The 18,238-nt window shown below is 35.5% G+C and overlaps 2 protein-coding genes and 1 pseudogene across 2 annotated transcripts; 1 reads left to right on the top strand and 2 right to left on the bottom strand.

The window, feature by feature from the left end:
* The first annotated feature begins 1,010 nt into the window (after window positions 1-1,010).
* Window positions 1,011-3,867, top strand: LOC113272642. The gene is made up of 4 exons (XM_026522452.1): window positions 1,011-2,097; window positions 2,893-3,189; window positions 3,289-3,449; window positions 3,529-3,867. Exons 1-4 carry the CDS (start codon window positions 1,011-1,013, stop codon window positions 3,865-3,867), a joined length of 1,884 nt encoding a protein of 627 aa, XP_026378237.1.
* An 8,983-nt stretch (window positions 3,868-12,850) lies between these two features.
* LOC113272643 (40S ribosomal protein S3a-like) lies at window positions 12,851-14,624 on the bottom strand. Its single transcript, XM_026522453.1, has 6 exons — window positions 14,610-14,624; window positions 14,254-14,391; window positions 14,006-14,142; window positions 13,431-13,441; window positions 13,244-13,326; window positions 12,851-12,904 (listed from the first exon to the last, which is right to left on the bottom strand). Exons 1-6 carry the CDS (start codon window positions 14,622-14,624, stop codon window positions 12,851-12,853), a joined length of 438 nt encoding a protein of 145 aa, XP_026378238.1.
* Window positions 14,625-14,711: 87 nt separating this feature from the next.
* Window positions 14,712-15,444, bottom strand: LOC113272644 (annotated as a pseudogene).
* Window positions 15,445-18,238: the final 2,794 nt, after the last annotated feature.

Raw genomic sequence — 18,238 nt, forward strand, 5'->3', positions numbered from 1 at the left:
CAAGATCGATTCGATTTACAGCAGATTGACTTGGTTATGAAGATTGATTTGATTACATAGTGAATTTGATTACGGTGTTTTGATTTGGAGTGAATTTGATTCGAGATTTTGATTACAGAAGATTTGATTCGAAGATTTAATTAGAGGCTTTTTTGAAGATTTGATTCGAGACTTTTTTGAAGTGAAGATTGATTTAGTTGGAGTTGATTTTTTGGAATTACAGATTCGTAGATCGGTGTTTTTTTTGGAATTTTGATTTTGAATTCTTCTTGTTGCTGGTGAGTTTTCACGCTAATCCTTTCCTTGAATTATAGATCAGCTAAGTTTTTCTTTGATTAGAATGAATGAAATCGTTTTGTTAAGGCTTCATTTGTTAGAATGAACTCTTTATTTTGTCAAGGAAGAAGCTATTAATAGCGTTACGGCTTCATTCCAATAATGAACTCTTCTTTTACCATGGAATAAGTACTGTTGGTGCTTTGTTTTTTTTTTATCTTTTTTAGGATGTTAACGAAATGAAGTCATTCTGTTAAGGCTTCATTTCTTGGAATGAACTCTTTATTTTGTTTAAGGAAGAATCTATTAGTGTTGTTCAGTTAAGAATATTTATTCTGTTAATACTTCATTTCTTGGAACGAACTCTTTATTTTGTTTAAGGAAGAATCTATTAGTGTTGTTCTGTTAAGAATCTTTATTTTGTTAAGGCTTCATTTCGAGAATGAACTCTTCTTTTGTCATGGAAGAAGTACTGTTAGGATATTAACGAATTAAGTCATTCTATTAAGGCTTCATTTCGGGAATGAACTTTTCTTTTTTTGTCATGGAAGAAGTATTGTTGCTGTTCTGTTTATCTGTTAGGATGTTAATGAATGAGATCATTTTGTTTAAGGCTTCATTCGTGGAATGAACTCTTTATTTTGTTAGAATGTTATTGAATGAAGCTATTTTGTTTCAGCTTCATTCCAATAATGAACTATTTTGTGTGTGTGTGTTCATTTTTCAGGTTTAGTATGGCCCTATCCAGTTGTTATGTTGTTGTTTATTACAAAGGGGATGGTATTCCGTTGAAAGTTTCTTTAGATACTATGATTCGTGACTTAAAAATATTTGTTTGTGATTATTGGAGAAACTTGACTCCTCGGAGCATAAGATTTATTAGTCGTTGTGATAAAGCTCTCATTAATTGTGATTATTCTCTTCAAGGTCTAATTGTTGTTACTTGTTCAAGGGAATTGTCAAGTTTTGATCTGTTTGTTGAGGAGGCTTGTCATGGTGTTGCTTCTAGCTCTTCGTCTGGTATTTCCACGCAGTCGCTCAGTGACGATGAATCATGCACTGGGTTCACTGAGACTTCAAATATTAAATACCTGACGGAAGGTCATGAGCAATTGAAACCTCTTTTATCCGAAGGTTGGGAAGATATTTTTAAAGGTGTTGGTCAAGTTTTTCATGGTGGTGTTGATGAGGTTCGCTTAGCTGTCAGCAAATACTGCAGCAAGTCTGTCTATACAGTTGCAAAGGTTAAGAATGACAGACTCAGGTTCACAGGCAAGTGTGGTAGGAATGCAGAATGTCCTTGGTATCTGCACTGTATTCCAATCGATACCGCTAAAAGTGTCTTTTCTATCAAGGAATTCAATGGGGAGCATAAATGTGGTGGTGCTTATAAGCTGAAGGACCCACCTGTGAAGAAGAAATTGATTAAGCATCTATTCAAGGATCAAATACAGTCAAATCCTTCGATAAAGCCTAATGATATGGTTGCTCAGGTGAAGAGTTGTTATGGAATTGACATAAAATACCATCATGCTTATAAAGGGAAGGAAGCATCTAATGCAGAGATATATGGCGATGATGTAAAAAGTTATACAGATCTTATTTGGTATGTTGAAGCAATAAAGGCTACCAATCCTGGCAGTTATATTAAGTTTGAGTATGATACAAAGACTAAACGTTTTCAGAGGCTTTTCATATGTTTTGTTGCCTGTATGGAAGGATACTGGTTCATTCGCCCTATGCTTTACTGTGATGCTACATTTCTCAATGGGAGATTCAAGGGAATAGTGATGGCTGCCACTGGTGTGAATGGAAACCAAGGTAAATTTTCTTTCTTTTCTGAATAACTCATATTAGTTTGTTGTTTGATTTTTAAGAGCAATGTGAATGAATGGAGTTTCTCTGTTAAGGCTTTTCATTTTTTAGGATGAACTCATTTTATGTTCAAGAAGAAAGTAATTTCTATCAGTTTTACTTTTGTTATTTTGTTTAGATAGTCTTCATTTTAAGAATGAACTCTTATTTTTTGTTAAGTTTTTAGCTGTTCATAAGTGGGAATGAACTCCTGCTGCTTTGATTCTACAGTTCATGTTATAGAATGGACTTCATTTCTGGAATGAAGTGTAGAAAAGTTATAGATTTTTTGATTATAAAATTCAGGCTACAGAATGGAATTCATTATATAGAATGAAACCTTTATTTTTTTTATTTTTAATAGCAATGTGAATGAATGAAGCTTCTCTGTTAAGTTTTTTAGTTGTTCATAAGCGGGGAATGAACTCCTGCAGCTTTTGTTTATGTTGTACTTTGTTATTTTTTGAAGAAGAAGGTCTTAGTTCATGTTATAGAATGGACTTCATTGTTGGAATGAAGTGCAGAAAAGTTATAGATGTTGATTATTCTACAGTTCATGTTACAGAATGGACTTCATTTTTTGGAATGAAGTGTAGAAAAGTTATAGATTTTTTGATTATACAGTTCATGCTACAGAATGGACTTCATTTTAAGAATGAAACTTTCATTTTTGTTATAGATATTTTTTTAATGAACTGACTTTTAGTTCTTTTTTGTGTTCTTTTCATTCTGTAGAATTTTTTCCTTTTGCGTATGCTTTAGTTCCTAGAGAAGACATTGAAGGGTGGGAGTGGTTTATGGAGAACTTGCAGCATTGTGTCGACTCTCGTCCTATCACCTTTATCACTGATCGTCATGAAGGGCTGAAGCAATGTATTCCCAAGTATTTTCCCAACTCTTATCATAGTTACTGTTTCCATCATTTGAAGAATAACCTCCCCATCAAGAAATCACATGAGAAGTATAAAAAATTTCAAGATTTGTTCCATAAAGCTGCATACTGCTATAATGTTGCTAAATATGAGTCTGCTTTAAATGAGATGTGTATCATAGGATGTGGTTGGGTTGCCAAGTACATCAGAAATATCGATCCCAAGCATTAGGCAAATGCTTTCTTCATAGGATGTAGGTATGGGACACACTCTTCAACTATTGCAGAGTCTTTCAATAACTGGATTCTTCCTGAAAGGGATCTGCCTCCAGCTGCTCTTGTTGATGAGATTAGGATAAATATTATGAGGATGAGTGCAGAAAGGCGTGAGCTCGGTAGAAATTATAGTGATAGTTTGACTCCCATCTCGTCCATGGAGTGTTACGGAGTCAGGTAATGGTATATATGAGGTTCACTCTCCTAGCTCTCATGTTGTTGATCTGATGCATATGACGTGCACTTGCCAGATATGGAAAGTGTTTGGTTTCCCCTGTGCTCACGCCACTGCTGCTATTACTATGAGTGGTATTGAGATGTTGAGGTTTGTTCAGCCTTACTTTGGTTCGAATCGTATTCGCCATACGTATGCTCCTGCAATTCGACCCATTCCCAATTACGACAGGCCAGAAGCGTATGAACCTGAAGAGAGAGTCCTACCTGGTATTTCAAGGCCACCTCCAGGAAGACCACCAAAGAAGCGCATCTGTGGTGTTTATGAGAAGGAGAGGAGGCCTATGAAGTGCTCAAATTGCAAGAAGATTGGGAACCACAACAAAGCTACCTGTCGTGTATTAATGATGGAGTAGTATGCATGAACCTTTTTTTCTAGTTTATGTTTTTTTATGTTTTTATGAACTTCTCTTACCTGTTTGATTATGCACTGGTTGTAGTTTTTTTTTTTTTAACCTTTTGATATGCGCTTCATTTTCTGGAATGAACTTCATTTTATGTAATGAACTCCATTTTTTTATTAGAAATACTTTTTTTAAATATTATTTCTTTTTGGATATGTATGTACTGATATTTTGTAGCAGGTTATGGTATTTTTCCTACAAATCAACTCTATGGGATATGTATTTTTCATTATCAGGGATATGTATCAGTTCATTTACTGAAATGAACTTCATTTTCAGGAATGAACACAAGTTTTCCTATGACCAATAGAATTCATTTTGGTAAATGAACTGGTATACATAAGACAGGAGACAAAATGCTGAAGTACTAGAGTTAATAGGTATCCATTAGATGGTAAGACAATGCATAATTTTCTCATTATCTGGAATGAACCGCCCCTCTATCAGTTCATTTACTGAAATGAACTTCATTTTCAGGAATAAACACTAGTTTTCCTAGAACTGACTTGAATTCCATAAAGTTCATTTTCAGAAATGAAGTCCACCAAAACATCAAAGAAGGAACATTCATGCTACAAAAAATAAATTCATAAGAAAATAAGACAGAAAGACAAGGCATAAGATAGAACATTGATGTTATATACTATCCAAAATATGATAGATGAAAACATAAAACATACTAGAGTATCAATTACATTAGAAGGTAATTCAGGTGACATTAGACATAAGAATTTTCTGTTGCAATAAGAATTAATCTACTGTGCAATATACTATAGTTAAAAAGAGTTTTGTCTGTTTAATATGTTCCAAGTAAGCAATTGCTAAGGTATTCTGAGTTGGAAAATTCACCCCAGCTCTCTTCATCCCCTGATACAGTAAGAAGTTTTTAGGCCATCCCAACACTTCTTGATTGCATCTTCTCTATCATTTCAGCTTTCTTCAATCTGCGACTTGTTTATGGTTGGCTTGACACTTCTCTTGATCCAATAGTAGGTGTACAACATGCAATCTGGATATGATCCTTGATCTGGCACTCCTGGAAGATTTTCAAAGTTGACGTTGCTGCATCTCAGCCTACCATGATCTTGTAGCCACAAGTTGATGTGTTTCATGCAGTGCATAGCCATTATGTTTGCGTCAGCTTTGCATTGCTTACCAAGTTCTCCCTTTTTGATGGAGTTGTAATGCTCTCATGTGTAGTTGTCGATGTCAAAAACAAGCAGATGCCAGTGTTCACCTAGTGACCCTTTTGATTTTGCATTACCACTGTGTGGGTCAGTATTCATAGGAATGAGCAGCTTTTCGGTTTTTTCAGGCATGCTTTTTATAAACTGATCAACTTCTTATGTTCTCTTAAGTTCATTGTGCCACGCAAAGAATGTCTGAAAACAAAAAGATAAATGAATTAGATAAGCAGTTCTCATTCTATGCATGCTGGATTATACAGTTCAAATAGATAAAAATCAATATAACCTTCATAGGCATGCATTTTTCTCTAAATCAGACAAACTGCAAGCAAACAGTTCACTTTTTATCAATGGGATAGAAAGAAACACACTTACGAATGTTGTTGAATTTATAATCTCGAAGTTGATATACTTTCCTCGAGTCTCACTGTCCTCGATATCATTGAGCATTATATAGTTGTTTGCAGCTTTATACTTTCTGTATATATAATAATCCAGCAAGGTGGTATCCAAGTAATCATTGAACAACAGAGAAACGATTTCACTCCCTTGAACTGAAATTGGAATTTGCTTGTGATTCTCTGCTTTCCAAGCTGCTTGACTGCAAAAATAAAAAGAAAAAATGAACTGTCAAAAGTTTATACCAAAAAAGAATTATTGAAGAGAAACATATAAAGAGTTAGTAATAGAAACATACGTAGTCATAGCTTTGCCGAAGAAATCACCAAATACCGCCAGCGCAGCATTATCAAATATGTGGTACAAAGGAGATCCTCTCAGTTCTGGTAGATTTGGCTTGATTTCTTGTCTTACTCTTCGAGGAGCCTGTGCTGCTGCTTTTTGAATCTGATGTTCTTGTTGCGTCTGTGGTGTTGCTCCTTGAACATTTGCAGGCTCGGATACTCTTTTCCTCTTACCAACATGGTTCTTCTTTATCTCTTGCTGCGCCTGTGGTACATTCTTCTTCTTCACTTCTTTATCTCTATCAACTTGAGGTGGTACCTTTGCCACTACCTTCTTTTCTTTGTTCAACATCAGTCTGAATCTTGTTTTCGTTAAACTGTAATTTGATCCTGATATGAATTCATCCCCTATTGGTTTCACTGGTTTGTTTGATCTAGTAGCCATTCTACTAGTTTCTTCCGGTACTACTTTCACATGTGTCTTCTGTGTCTGCTCCATCGATGAACCAAGGCATATTTCATTCAGTTCTGCAACTATTTGAGAAACTGTTTCCACATCTGCGACAGTTCTCTTTGCTTTCTTTGACCTAGTAACCACTCCAGTTGCTTCTTGACACAAGGGTGGGCTGGTACTATGTCATCCCAATCGAGAAACTAGGAGGACTACAGTCATTATTGATCGCCTTTAGTGTAGCTTTGATGCCAGTGTCAGCTTCTTCATCATTCAAATCCTCATTCTTCTCATTCTTGTCATCAATAAACTACAGACTCACATGCTCTTCTCTATCTAATATATCATCTGTGTCAATTGCTGTTACAAATAATTCAAGAAGCATAAATCAAACAAATATACACCTTCATTCTAAAGAATGAACTCATAAATATATCTAACTTCATTCTACAACATCATCATATAGATCTACTAACTTCATTCTATAAAATGAAGTCCAGCAAACATCAAAGGAGAAACATGGTTCACTATAGGAATGAGCTCTTTACAATTTTTCTAGACTTAATTCTAGAAATGAAGTCCATCAAACATCAAAGAGGTAACTTGGTATACACCTTCATTATAAAGAAGGATCTCATAGAACACGGTATACACATTCATTCAGAAGAATGAACTCAAACAACAATTTTCAGTACAATTTTTCTAGACTTCATTCTAGAAATGAATTCCAGAAAACATGGTATTATTCATCAAACATCAAACATGGTATACACCTTCATTCAGAAGAATGAACTCCAACTTCTATATTTGTAGCCAGAGTTCATCCATGAGAATGAACTCCAACCTCTGCTTGAAAAGTCAGAGTTCATTTCCAGAATGAAGTCCAAATTCTATACTGTAGCCAGAGTTCATCCATGAGAATGAACTACAACCTCTGCTTGAAAAGTAAAACTAAAATATTTGCAGAAGGAAGAAAAAAATTTAGAATTCTTACCCAGGTTCACACATTGATCAATACTCAAAGGAGCTGCGGTGTTGTTTGGAATTGAAGGAAGCTCTACTTCAGTCATCTCATCAAGAAGATTTTGCTGAATATCACTTGCATCAACTTCTACAGAAGGATATCCAACAGATAAGGCGGGAAAGAGATGATCAGAACCTCCAGCAGCTTCATTTACAACATCTGGTACTGCTTGCATTCCATCATCCACATCAGCATCTGGGTTTGAAATTCCAACATCATCATTCATATTTCCAACACAAGCTTCCACTGCCTCATCCACAACAGCATCTGATTGCATATCTTTAGCAGCCTTATGCTCATCAGTGAAACTTTTAGTACACATGTACTCTGATGCCTGGTCTGCCATGAATTTCACCACATTCCCTCCTTGAGCTAGCAATGCATCAACTTCGGGTTGCTTTGAAGCCAAGTATATTTCAAGGCATTCCATCTTTCTATCAAAGAGTGTCTTCGAAGTTGTGGCTTCTGCAAGTGATTTGTTAAGGTCTTCCTGCCTTAACAAAAGATCCAACATCTCCTCAGTATGCTTCTTTGTCAACTGTTGTATCTCTTGAGCATGTTTACCTCTCAGGTCCTCTATTCTTGAACATGCGTAGCTTTCATGTGTTCTATCTGGGCATTCATTTGACTGAATTCTTCCTCAAGCAATTCAGCCTTTGTCTTGGCTTTTTGCTTTTGCAGGAGCTTGTTTTCAGCATCGGTATATTCTTCCAAGAACATATCCGACAGCTGCACACAAAAAAAAATTGATTTCATTACACACAATAAACACACTCATTAAACATTCCTTGTAGGTATCCATTACAATACAAGGAGAATGAACCAGAACATCAGATGATTCGACATTAACAGTCAGAGTTCATTTTGTGGAATGAATTCCCAGTTTTATCTTAAAGCAGCATAGTTCATTATACGAAATTGAATAAAATATAATGGCACTAGATTTTTACCTCTCCAAAATCATCAACTTTCATCTTAGACGTTAAGTGTTTGCAAATGGTATCGATATTCCACCTTGCAAATCTTGGACGGTAGTCTACTATTTTCTTCACCTGCCACTTGGGTTTTAATTTCTTTAAATGCTCAGCAAACCAAGGTTGTAAAAGAGAAGAATTATACTGGTCAGTTATCAGCAACAATTCATTTCAACATCAAACCTCAAAATGAAAAAATGAACAGTATTTCATCTCACCAACAAATAAAGGTAACACCCTTCGGAAGAACCTCTTCTCAAGATTTCCATTAAATGCTTGTGTATGAGATGCGGCAGAGATACTCTATCTATTGCCTCTAGGCAGGCTAGGTACTTGGTGTGGATGGAACCTCCATCACCAGTAGTAAGAAAAATAGTAGACAATAGAAAGAACTCAAACATGGTTACAAGATCTTCAGTAGATCCTCTATTCCTAATCAACTCAACGATTTTTTTCTTTAAATTCTGTGTTCTTTATATCAGAAAGTTTCTTTTTAGGTGGAAAAAATTAGTAGGTTCGATAGAACCTTCTAGTAGTGTAGTTAGCTACGTTTCTAGTGTCCAAGAAAGATTCTTCTATTCCACCTCCAGGAATACATGGTATTCCAAACACTAACGACAACTTCTCAGGTGATGATCTTAGCACATATGTTTCTTCCCCTACTTTGAAAACGAACGTATGGTCATTTGTTTCAGGAATGAACTGATGTGCATCACAGATAACTTGGACAACAGGTATTGACTTAATACATTCAGTAGCAACAATCTCCCCTTCCAGAAATACTTTGTCTACACTCCCCAACGGACTCCTATACAAAGTATCTCTCTGTTCTTCATTCAAAGCCTCATGTTTTGGAAGAGCTTTAATCTTAGTAGCAAGAGCAATGGCTCCAGCAAAGCTGCATTTTATCTTCTTATCTATAATTTTTTTAAAGACAAAATAAAAAAAGATTAATGGTTACATTTTTGTAAATAGTAGCTTATAAAAGAAGATAAAGTGTGGCTTGAGAAGGACCAATACTTCAGTTCATTCTACTTGGTGAACTCTCAAGCATTTCGAAGTTCATTCAATAAAATGAAGTTTTCAAAGAAGAACCAACACAAGAATGAATCTAGATAATGTCAACACCGGCTTACTTCATTTTTGTACAAAATATAGGTAGAATATGCAGGTATAAGAATGTAGATAAGAACTGTAAAATCTTGAAGCGCAATTTTTCTAGACTTCATTCTAGAAATGAAGTCCAGCAAACACCAAAGGAGAAACATGGACTTAGTACAGTTTTTCTAGACTTCATTCTAGAAATGAAATCCAGCAAACACCAAAGGAGAAACATGGACTTAGCGCAATTTTTCTAGACTTCATTCTAGAAATGAAGTCCAGCAAACACCAAAAGAGAAACATGGACTTAGCGCAATTTTCTAGACTTAATTCTAGAAATGATGTCCAGCAAACATCAAATGAGAAACATGGACTCAGTACAATTTTTCTAGACTTCATTCTAGAAATGAAGTCCAGCAAACACCAAAGGAGAAACATGGACTCAGTACAATTTTTCTAGACTTCATTCTAGAAATGAAGTCCAGCAAACACCAAAGGAGAAACATGGACTTAGCGCAATTTTTCTAGACTTCATTCTAGAAATGAAGTCCAGCAAACACCAAAAGAGAAACATGGACTTAGCGCAATTTTTCTAGACTTAATTCTAGAAATGAAGTCCAGCAAACATCAAATGAGAAACATGGACTCAATACAATTTTTCTAGACTTCATTCTAGAAATGAAGTCCAGCAAACACCAAAGGAGAAACATGGACTCAGTACAATTTTTCTAGACTTCATTCTAGAAATGAAGTCCAGCAAACACCAAAGGAGAAACACGGACTCAGTACAATTTTTCTAGGTTTCAATCTAGAAATGAAGTCCAGCAAACACCAAAGGAGAAACATGGACTTAGCGCAATTTTTATAGACTTCATTCTAGAAATGAAGTCCGGCAAACATCAAATGAGAAACATGGACTCAGTACATTTTTTCTAGACTTCATTCTAGAAATGAAGTCCGGCAAACATCAAATGAGAAACATGGACTCAGTACAATTTTTCTAGACTTCATTCTAGAAATGAAGTCCGGCAAACACCAAAGGAGAAACATGGACTCAGTACAATTTTTATAGACTTCATTCTAGAAATGAAGTCCGGCAAACACAAAAGGAGAAACATGGACTTAGCGCAATTTTTCTAGACTTCATTCTAGAAATGAAGTCCAGCAAACATCAAATGAGAAACATGGACTCAGTACAATTTTTCTAGACTTCATTCTAGAAATGAAGTCCAGCAAACACCAAAGGAGAAATATGGACTTAGCACAATTTTTCTAGACTTCATTCTAGAAATGAAGTCCGGCAAACATCAAATGAGAAGTATGGACTCAGTACAATTTTTCTAGACTTCATTCTAGAAATGAAGTCCGACAAACATCAAATGAGAAAGATGGACTCAGTACAATTTTTCTAGACTTCATTCTAGAAATGAAGTCCGGCAAGCACCAAAGGAGAAACATGCAGACAGCAGAAAAATTGGAATACATGCTCAATTCAACAACAAACAGATCAAAAATCAACTTCGAATTAGTGTTTTTACCTTTCGCTGCTTTCTTTACTGTTGATTTCTTTGTCACTGGTTCTTCTTCTTCTTGACTATCTCCTTCGAAAACAACTAATTGGATATCTCTTTCTTCAACTTCTTCGTCTGAAGACGTATCTATTACTACTTTCCTCTCCGATTTACCCATTTAGGGTTTTGATTTCTTCAATTTTTCAAGGGTTTTTCGATTTTCTGGGTTTGGTTTTCTGATTTTGAAGACTATTTTGATTTTGATTTGCGAAAGTTGAAATGATTTCGACTGATTTTGGTGGATTCTTGGTTTTGATGATGTTCGTTCTCTGAGTTTTGGAGTGAAGAAGATGAAGAAGTTGTGGTTCTCTGAAAATGAAACTGAAAAGAAGGAAAGAGACAGTTGACGCGTTTTTAGGAGATCGTGGGTTGAAGGCGGTAACAGTTAAGGTAAGGGTATTATTGTCTGTTTGGTTGTTTCTTTTTAATTATGGACCAAACAGTAAAGGCGTTTGACCAAAGGACTAAACAGACATAGACCCACCTAAAAAAGGACCAAACGATATTTTACCCTAAGTCATTATGACAATAGTCACAATACCACAATGATAATTTTTTTAGGGTTGATGTATATGTAAGCGAGTAAGTGTTCCATACAAAAGCAATACATCATTCAAAATCTTGATCGGCAAAGTCATTTCACAGAGAAATTCGATGTATTCGCGGATTCGAAGAGTCCGGATCTAGAGAAAGTGCTCTGCAGCCTTCATCTCCCTTTCTACAAGGAGAATCCGAGAATGACACTTCAGTCCCCCACTTTATACTAGACATTACCTACTCCGCTACTAAAGACCCTAACGCTTGACCAAGTCCGAGAATTACCAGCAGTAGGGCGAGCATGGGTGGCCCAACCCACAAATCCTGGCTGAATCCACCTGCAATTTGGCATGTGGATACCCGCCCACTTGTGGGTGGATCCGGCATAGTCCATTCTTAAATAATCCACTAAATATTGGATTAGATGAGATGCCTCTCTTGAATCTAACGGAAAATTAGGCTAAGGCCCAATCCACGGATAACCGTAATATGAGGTCCTTAATTAAAAGAAGTTTAAATCTAGGCCCAGAGTTACTAAAGGACATCCATACCATTTTATAGGTGTGAGCATGGACCGGTATGGACCGGTTTTCACCTCATCCGCATCCAATCTATTGCACTACGGATTTTAAATTTGGCATCCGCATCCAATCCAGATCCAATGGATGCACGGATGGACGGATTGGATGCGGATAATCCAATGAATTTGTTTTAGTTAAAATTTATAATAAAGAAAATAAAGCCAACACAAGTAACTACTTATAAAATCTACATATCCTATATATGTATACAAATATAAAAATGGCATGTACAACATCCCAATCAAACACCTTAAAAATTCCTAAATGATCCATAGGTATTTTCTAGAACTTAATTTAACGGATATGGATGTCCAACGGATTTTCAAGATTGCATTCGGGTCCGACCCGTAATCGGTTGGATTTCAAAAATTCCATCCGCATCCAATCCACTAACGAACGGTTCGGGCATCCATCCGCAAAAGAACGGTTGGTCCAGGTTAAATCCTCGGATTACTGGTAAAATGCTCACCCCTACCCTTTTATATATTGTCAAGCTCCGAATTAAATAAAATTTAAATTTAAGCCAAAAATTAATAAATCTAGGTCCAAAATTATTAAAGTATATTGTGAATGTATAAATAGAAGTTACACATGCATATGTCATGTGTATCCAAAACTTACACATCCTTATGACGTGTGTAATGCAGAGTTACATATCAAAAAATAGACATCAAAAATAACGCATAAAAAAAGTACATGTATTACTTTAATATTCATATATAATAATTTCTTAGCATGTGTAACTAGAAGTTACACACGCATCTGTCTAGTGTAATTGAGAGTTACATATGCATCTATCTAGTGTAACTGAGAGTCACACATGCGTCTAATTTGTGTATTCATCGTCAACTCCAAATCCAGCGAGACCATTTAAGCAAATCTGCATGTTCCAGAGAAAAAAAATATAGCCAAATACCACATAAAAGGAGGCAAAAGTTCGTAAGCAAGTAAAATCTATGTAACCAGAAGTTACACATACAATCAGCATGCTAGAAGTTACACATCTAATTAGCATGTATAACTTCTAGTTACACATATATTTAGCATATGTTCTATGTACTAAACATTTAAACATGCATCACATGCAAAAAATTTTGGCTATAAAATATTTTCATTTTAGCATGTGTACAAAAGAGTTACAAGTGCGTCTGACTAGTGTTACTAGAAGTTAAAAATGCATCTTACTAGCGAAAAATTCCATCAAAAGCATCATACTAACAAGGTTCAAAGACAAGTTATCTGATATTACAAGAACAATAGTTGATTCTAAATTCTCAGCACAGTAAATCATACATGTCAGAGCTAAAAACAAGTTTTAAATGACACAGGGTAACTCACCATTAATTATATTATACCGAATGAGGGCATGAATAAAGACGCATGCAAGTCTCACAAGTTTGTTCTACATATAGTTGTCCTACAAAAGTAATAAGACAAAAAAGTACCATAATATCAGATTAAAACGAAGTATTTGCTCTTCTTGTTAGATGAAATCTCCTGAACTGTAATCACACTACAAAAAAATTGTTTTTATGATCGGATCTCAATAACAAGGCAACTTAAAAAAGAAAAAAATGCACAACTGGCAAATAAACTACTTTACTAGTTTGCAGGAACTAAGCGAATAAATTACAATTAAGAGATCAGTTGCAATAAAAATTTAAATAAATGTGTAATACGACTTGTGTAACTGGAAGTTACACATGCATATGACATGTATAATCGGAAGTTACACATCCAATTAGATAGTGTAACTAGAAGTTACACATTCAGTTAGTATATCCTCGGACATAACTGAGGATCAACAACAACAACGTATGGCATACTTCAGTATAATAAAATGGATATTTTAGTACATGTATCCGTTAACATTTTTAGTACATGTGATATTTCCACAGAAATAAAATGGATGCACCAGAAGAAGAACAAGCAAGGGTCAATCAGTTCAAAGAAGAGAGTAAAGTGAAGTCGAAACCCTTACCTGACGGATTTGGCTTGATTGAGCATATGTGAGGTCCTCTTGACTTGATTTTTACGCATCTGAGTGAAGCCAATACAGAACATCCTCAGAGTGAAGTTGTTTGTTGTCTTCACATCAACATGAGCCTCAATCAAAGTCTGCCACTTACAGACAAGAGACCTTAATTTGTTAGTCAAACCATTATTTGTGTGGGACTGATCCTCCACTCTTTAAGTAGGACAAAGAGACCTTAAGTTTATAATGGTTACCCAAAAGTTAGTCAAAACATTCTTTCCTTGGACATCCTCCACTCTCAATCGCATCTTTATGTAGGACTGATCCTCATCGTTCTGTAGATCAGCAAGATACACCTCAAACACTCTGTGCTTAAGCCGTTCAGAAGCAATCTGCAAAAATTAAATGCATAAGCAAAGATATCCAGCAATGCACTTAGATTTAGAAATGCAAAATCAATTGATGCAAAAAACAATTTTGTTGTTAATTTTAGCATGTGTAACTAGGACTTACTCATGGATATGGGTAGTGTAACTGAAAATTACACATGCATGTAAAATGTGTAATTAGGAATTACACATGCATATTGGCATGTGTAACCATCAATTACATATACATATGACATGTAAATATGAAATCTCTTTGTACATATAAAGCAAAAACAATAAATATTTAACTTATAATGCAACAACGTAAATGATTATATAATGATTTACTGAATCAACTTAGTAGCATTCCAGGTTATGAACAAACCCATGATGAACAAAATTAGGCCGTGTCTGAATGCAGTGTTGGGATCATCAGGCAAACCTAACAGCAAAAAACTTATCTGAGATAAAAGATCCTGCCTACATTCGGAAAACGGACGGAGAGTACATCCCCATCTTTCCTCTGAAAAGTGCCCCAATAGAACTAATAACTGTAAACATACCCATGAGAAGTGTTGTTTGTTTGTGAGTGAAGCCAATAAGTTCCAACCACATTGGTGCGAACGACAAAGCTGACCATGGAAATGATCCACCAACTCCCTGTGATACAATAATCTGGAAGGATGGGATTTTCATCACCGATTTTTCTGCTTGAAAAAATTCCTTGAACTCTAACAATAATGATTTTGCAAAACTTGAACCATCTGTACTACTTTTATCTACAAACCGAGGGTCTTTGGCAAACAATCCCAATAAAATTCCAACGATAACACTAATAATTGCAACGACATGGAAGGAAATTCTCCAACCATCAATACCCATGAATGATGTGGAAGTTAGAAGAACTGACAACAGACCACCAAGAATTTTCCTTATATTTCCTGTTACCTGAAGCCACCCAAAAGCTACACCGCGATTATGGTCATCAGTTGAGTCAGCCACAAGGGACTGAATAGCTGGTATAACTATAGCAAGTCCAATCCCATTCAAATCACGTGAAACAGCCACTTGAAACATCAAATATCAAGCAGCTTGAATCAAAAAACACTAGAATGCAAAAAGAATGTCTTTACCTGAGTAAACCATACAGTTCTTAAGTTTCAACATTTTTTAGTGGATCGAAATGATAATTAGTTCATCTATCTAATCCCTTTTGGAAAAATTTGCGAAGCCATTCTAGCTGTACATACAGTTCGATCTCAAAGATTCACTAGTGAAAAATGTTCGCACAGATGACGAAATTTAGACATGTTCCAAAACTCCAAGTACCTTATACTAATCTATGGAGGAATACCAACTGAGTTGTTTAACCTTACAGGCCTTGCCCAGGGAGTACACTCCGCTAGTTGGTCAGAAGCAATGAGTACACTCCGCTAGTTGAACATTCAGTGTGATTTCCAAAATAAGTGGTGCCGTTATTAATGAGTCTCATTTTCCAAACGAGTTAGGCTAACATTTTGATATGAACAGCAATGATTTCTTGGTCAAATAATTTTTTTCCCAATATTTGCTACTGTAATGTTAATTTGACATTATCAAGAGTTCAAACAAGAATCTACCAGCAAATGAAATCTCATATTCTTGAAGATAGTTACCTTCAAACGCCTGCAAATGTGTTGCTTTCTCCTTAGAAAATTTCTCATAAACTGACTGGAACTTGGCAAACTCATCCTTGAGAGAGTTCTCACACTGCAATTCAAACAAACCATTTAATCCACCAGAACCAGCATACTCAGAATTTTTACTCATAATCTAACTGTCTGTAAACCAAAAATATTAACAAATTTCACTACACCATTTTTAGCGATTTGTAACGGTAGAGTTCAGTTGCAAAGAGGGGTTGCAACAGTTTCAATCTGTTACGAAAATAGATGTTGCAAACTTTCGCAACGGCTCATAAGCAGTTGCGAATTTTCGGTCGCAACAGTTTCAAACTACTGCAACGTAAAATTGTCGCAACAGTTGCGAAATTAAGAGGTCGCAACAGTTTCAAACAGTTACGAAATTAGAAGTTCGCAACAACATATTGCAGTTGCGAAATTTTTGCAACATAAAAAAGTTAGTGGTTTTGACCGGTCAAAACCAGCTTAAAGCAAAGTTTCCCTGCAACCTTTTCAGCAAGTACTGAAATTCACTGAAAAGCTAGGAAAAACAAACATGCGTAAATTTCTACACCAAATAATTGTTTATTATTGAACAAAGAAATCTTCCAATTCAAAAAGAGACGGCATACATGGGTTTACTCTTCAGTTTATAAGGAATGAGAAAGGATGTAACTAATAGAAAACATAAGGTTATTTCCTAATTTTCTTTTTTGCTTTCAAATAATGACAAGTAACAGCCAAATAAAGAAATCTCAGTAGAGAAACATACAGGTGAGCAGAGAGGGAATGTCATAGTCCAGTTTCCAGCTGAGATTCCCTCATAACTCCCAACTATACAGAATCATCTATACTTTATTAATCTGAGATTCCCTCCCAACTTCTTGTAGCCTTCAAGGACCACAAAGCTTTCAGCTGCTTGTACACCTTCCCCGGTATGTTCCTTTTCCAATTCCTGGAAAACAATTCTAAAAGATAGTCAAGTCTAAATAACCAAAGCATATAACCGTAAGTTTCTAAGAGACATAGGCAATACATGATCACTTCATACATTAAATTATGAATGCTAACCATCATTGAACTTGGGAAATTCATGAAATCATACAATAAAGAGATCTTATTTATACCTCTGCAAAAGAATGACAAAGAACAACAAATTAGGCAATATAAATTTCTTAAGTTCCAAGCTGTATCTAGAAATACACAAATTATGTGCGTAGTATCAAAAGAATGGCAAGTATATTAATATTTCCTAACTTTTAAGAACATGCAAACTCTGCAGTTGTAATGTTAAGTGTAATAACAGTAACAGATACAACTTTAAAGGCACAAGACCTTGAGACAAGTTCAATATCATTCTTTACCTACATGCTCAAACAAGTATAGATTCTTGTTGCTTCATAACCATCCTTGTAAGTAGTGGGACTTATTGCTCATATTTGCGACCTGCAAATCCCATATACACCATATAAAGAGAAAAGTCAATCTAAATAGTATAGCAGATAACAAAAGCAAGGTTTTTCAGTTCATGAATTTTATCAAATGGTAAAGGAGTACTTAAGAATTTGTGTACCTATAATTTACCACTTCAAAGAAAACAAATATAAAAACATAGAATACGACTAAGACAATGACAAACCTTGTTGAGGTCGTTTCTCCAAAGTGCTAGTATCTCTGAGACATTGTTTGGAATATAAGACCGCGCAATCAAAGCAGTTTCAGGAATCCGGTTGCTGCGGGAAAAGACACATTCAGGTTAATCTTTTATGTATTAGATTTAAGCTTTGATCAGAGATGATTCTTAAGTATATCTAGAGAATTTGCACAAAGAACAACCATTGTAGGAGTGGCTTTAAGATTTCTATGGCTAACTGAAAATTAGCTATCCACTAACAGCTGGAGATAGTCTTCCACTTTTCCCAGCATGAAGCCGCTCAATATCTACAACAAACAACAAATCAACCATTCACATAAGTTATAGAGGACTCTGTTCCTTTAACTATGTTACTTACTCTCTCTTTTTCTACAATTCTTTGACGTACTGCAGGACATTTGACTGATTATCAGCATCTCCTTCAACTATGTCCACAATTCCACAAGTAGCCTGAGATAGAAAGAGTTGCATCAGTGAAATTTTTGCTGCAGGACATCTGTAAGTTTTTTGCTGATTCTAATGTGCAACCAAATGGAATTAAGACTTAATAGGGTAG

The sequence above is a fragment of the Papaver somniferum genome, chromosome 4, assembly GCF_003573695.1.
Source record: "Papaver somniferum cultivar HN1 chromosome 4, ASM357369v1, whole genome shotgun sequence".
Classification (NCBI taxonomy): domain Eukaryota; kingdom Viridiplantae; phylum Streptophyta; class Magnoliopsida; order Ranunculales; family Papaveraceae; genus Papaver; species Papaver somniferum.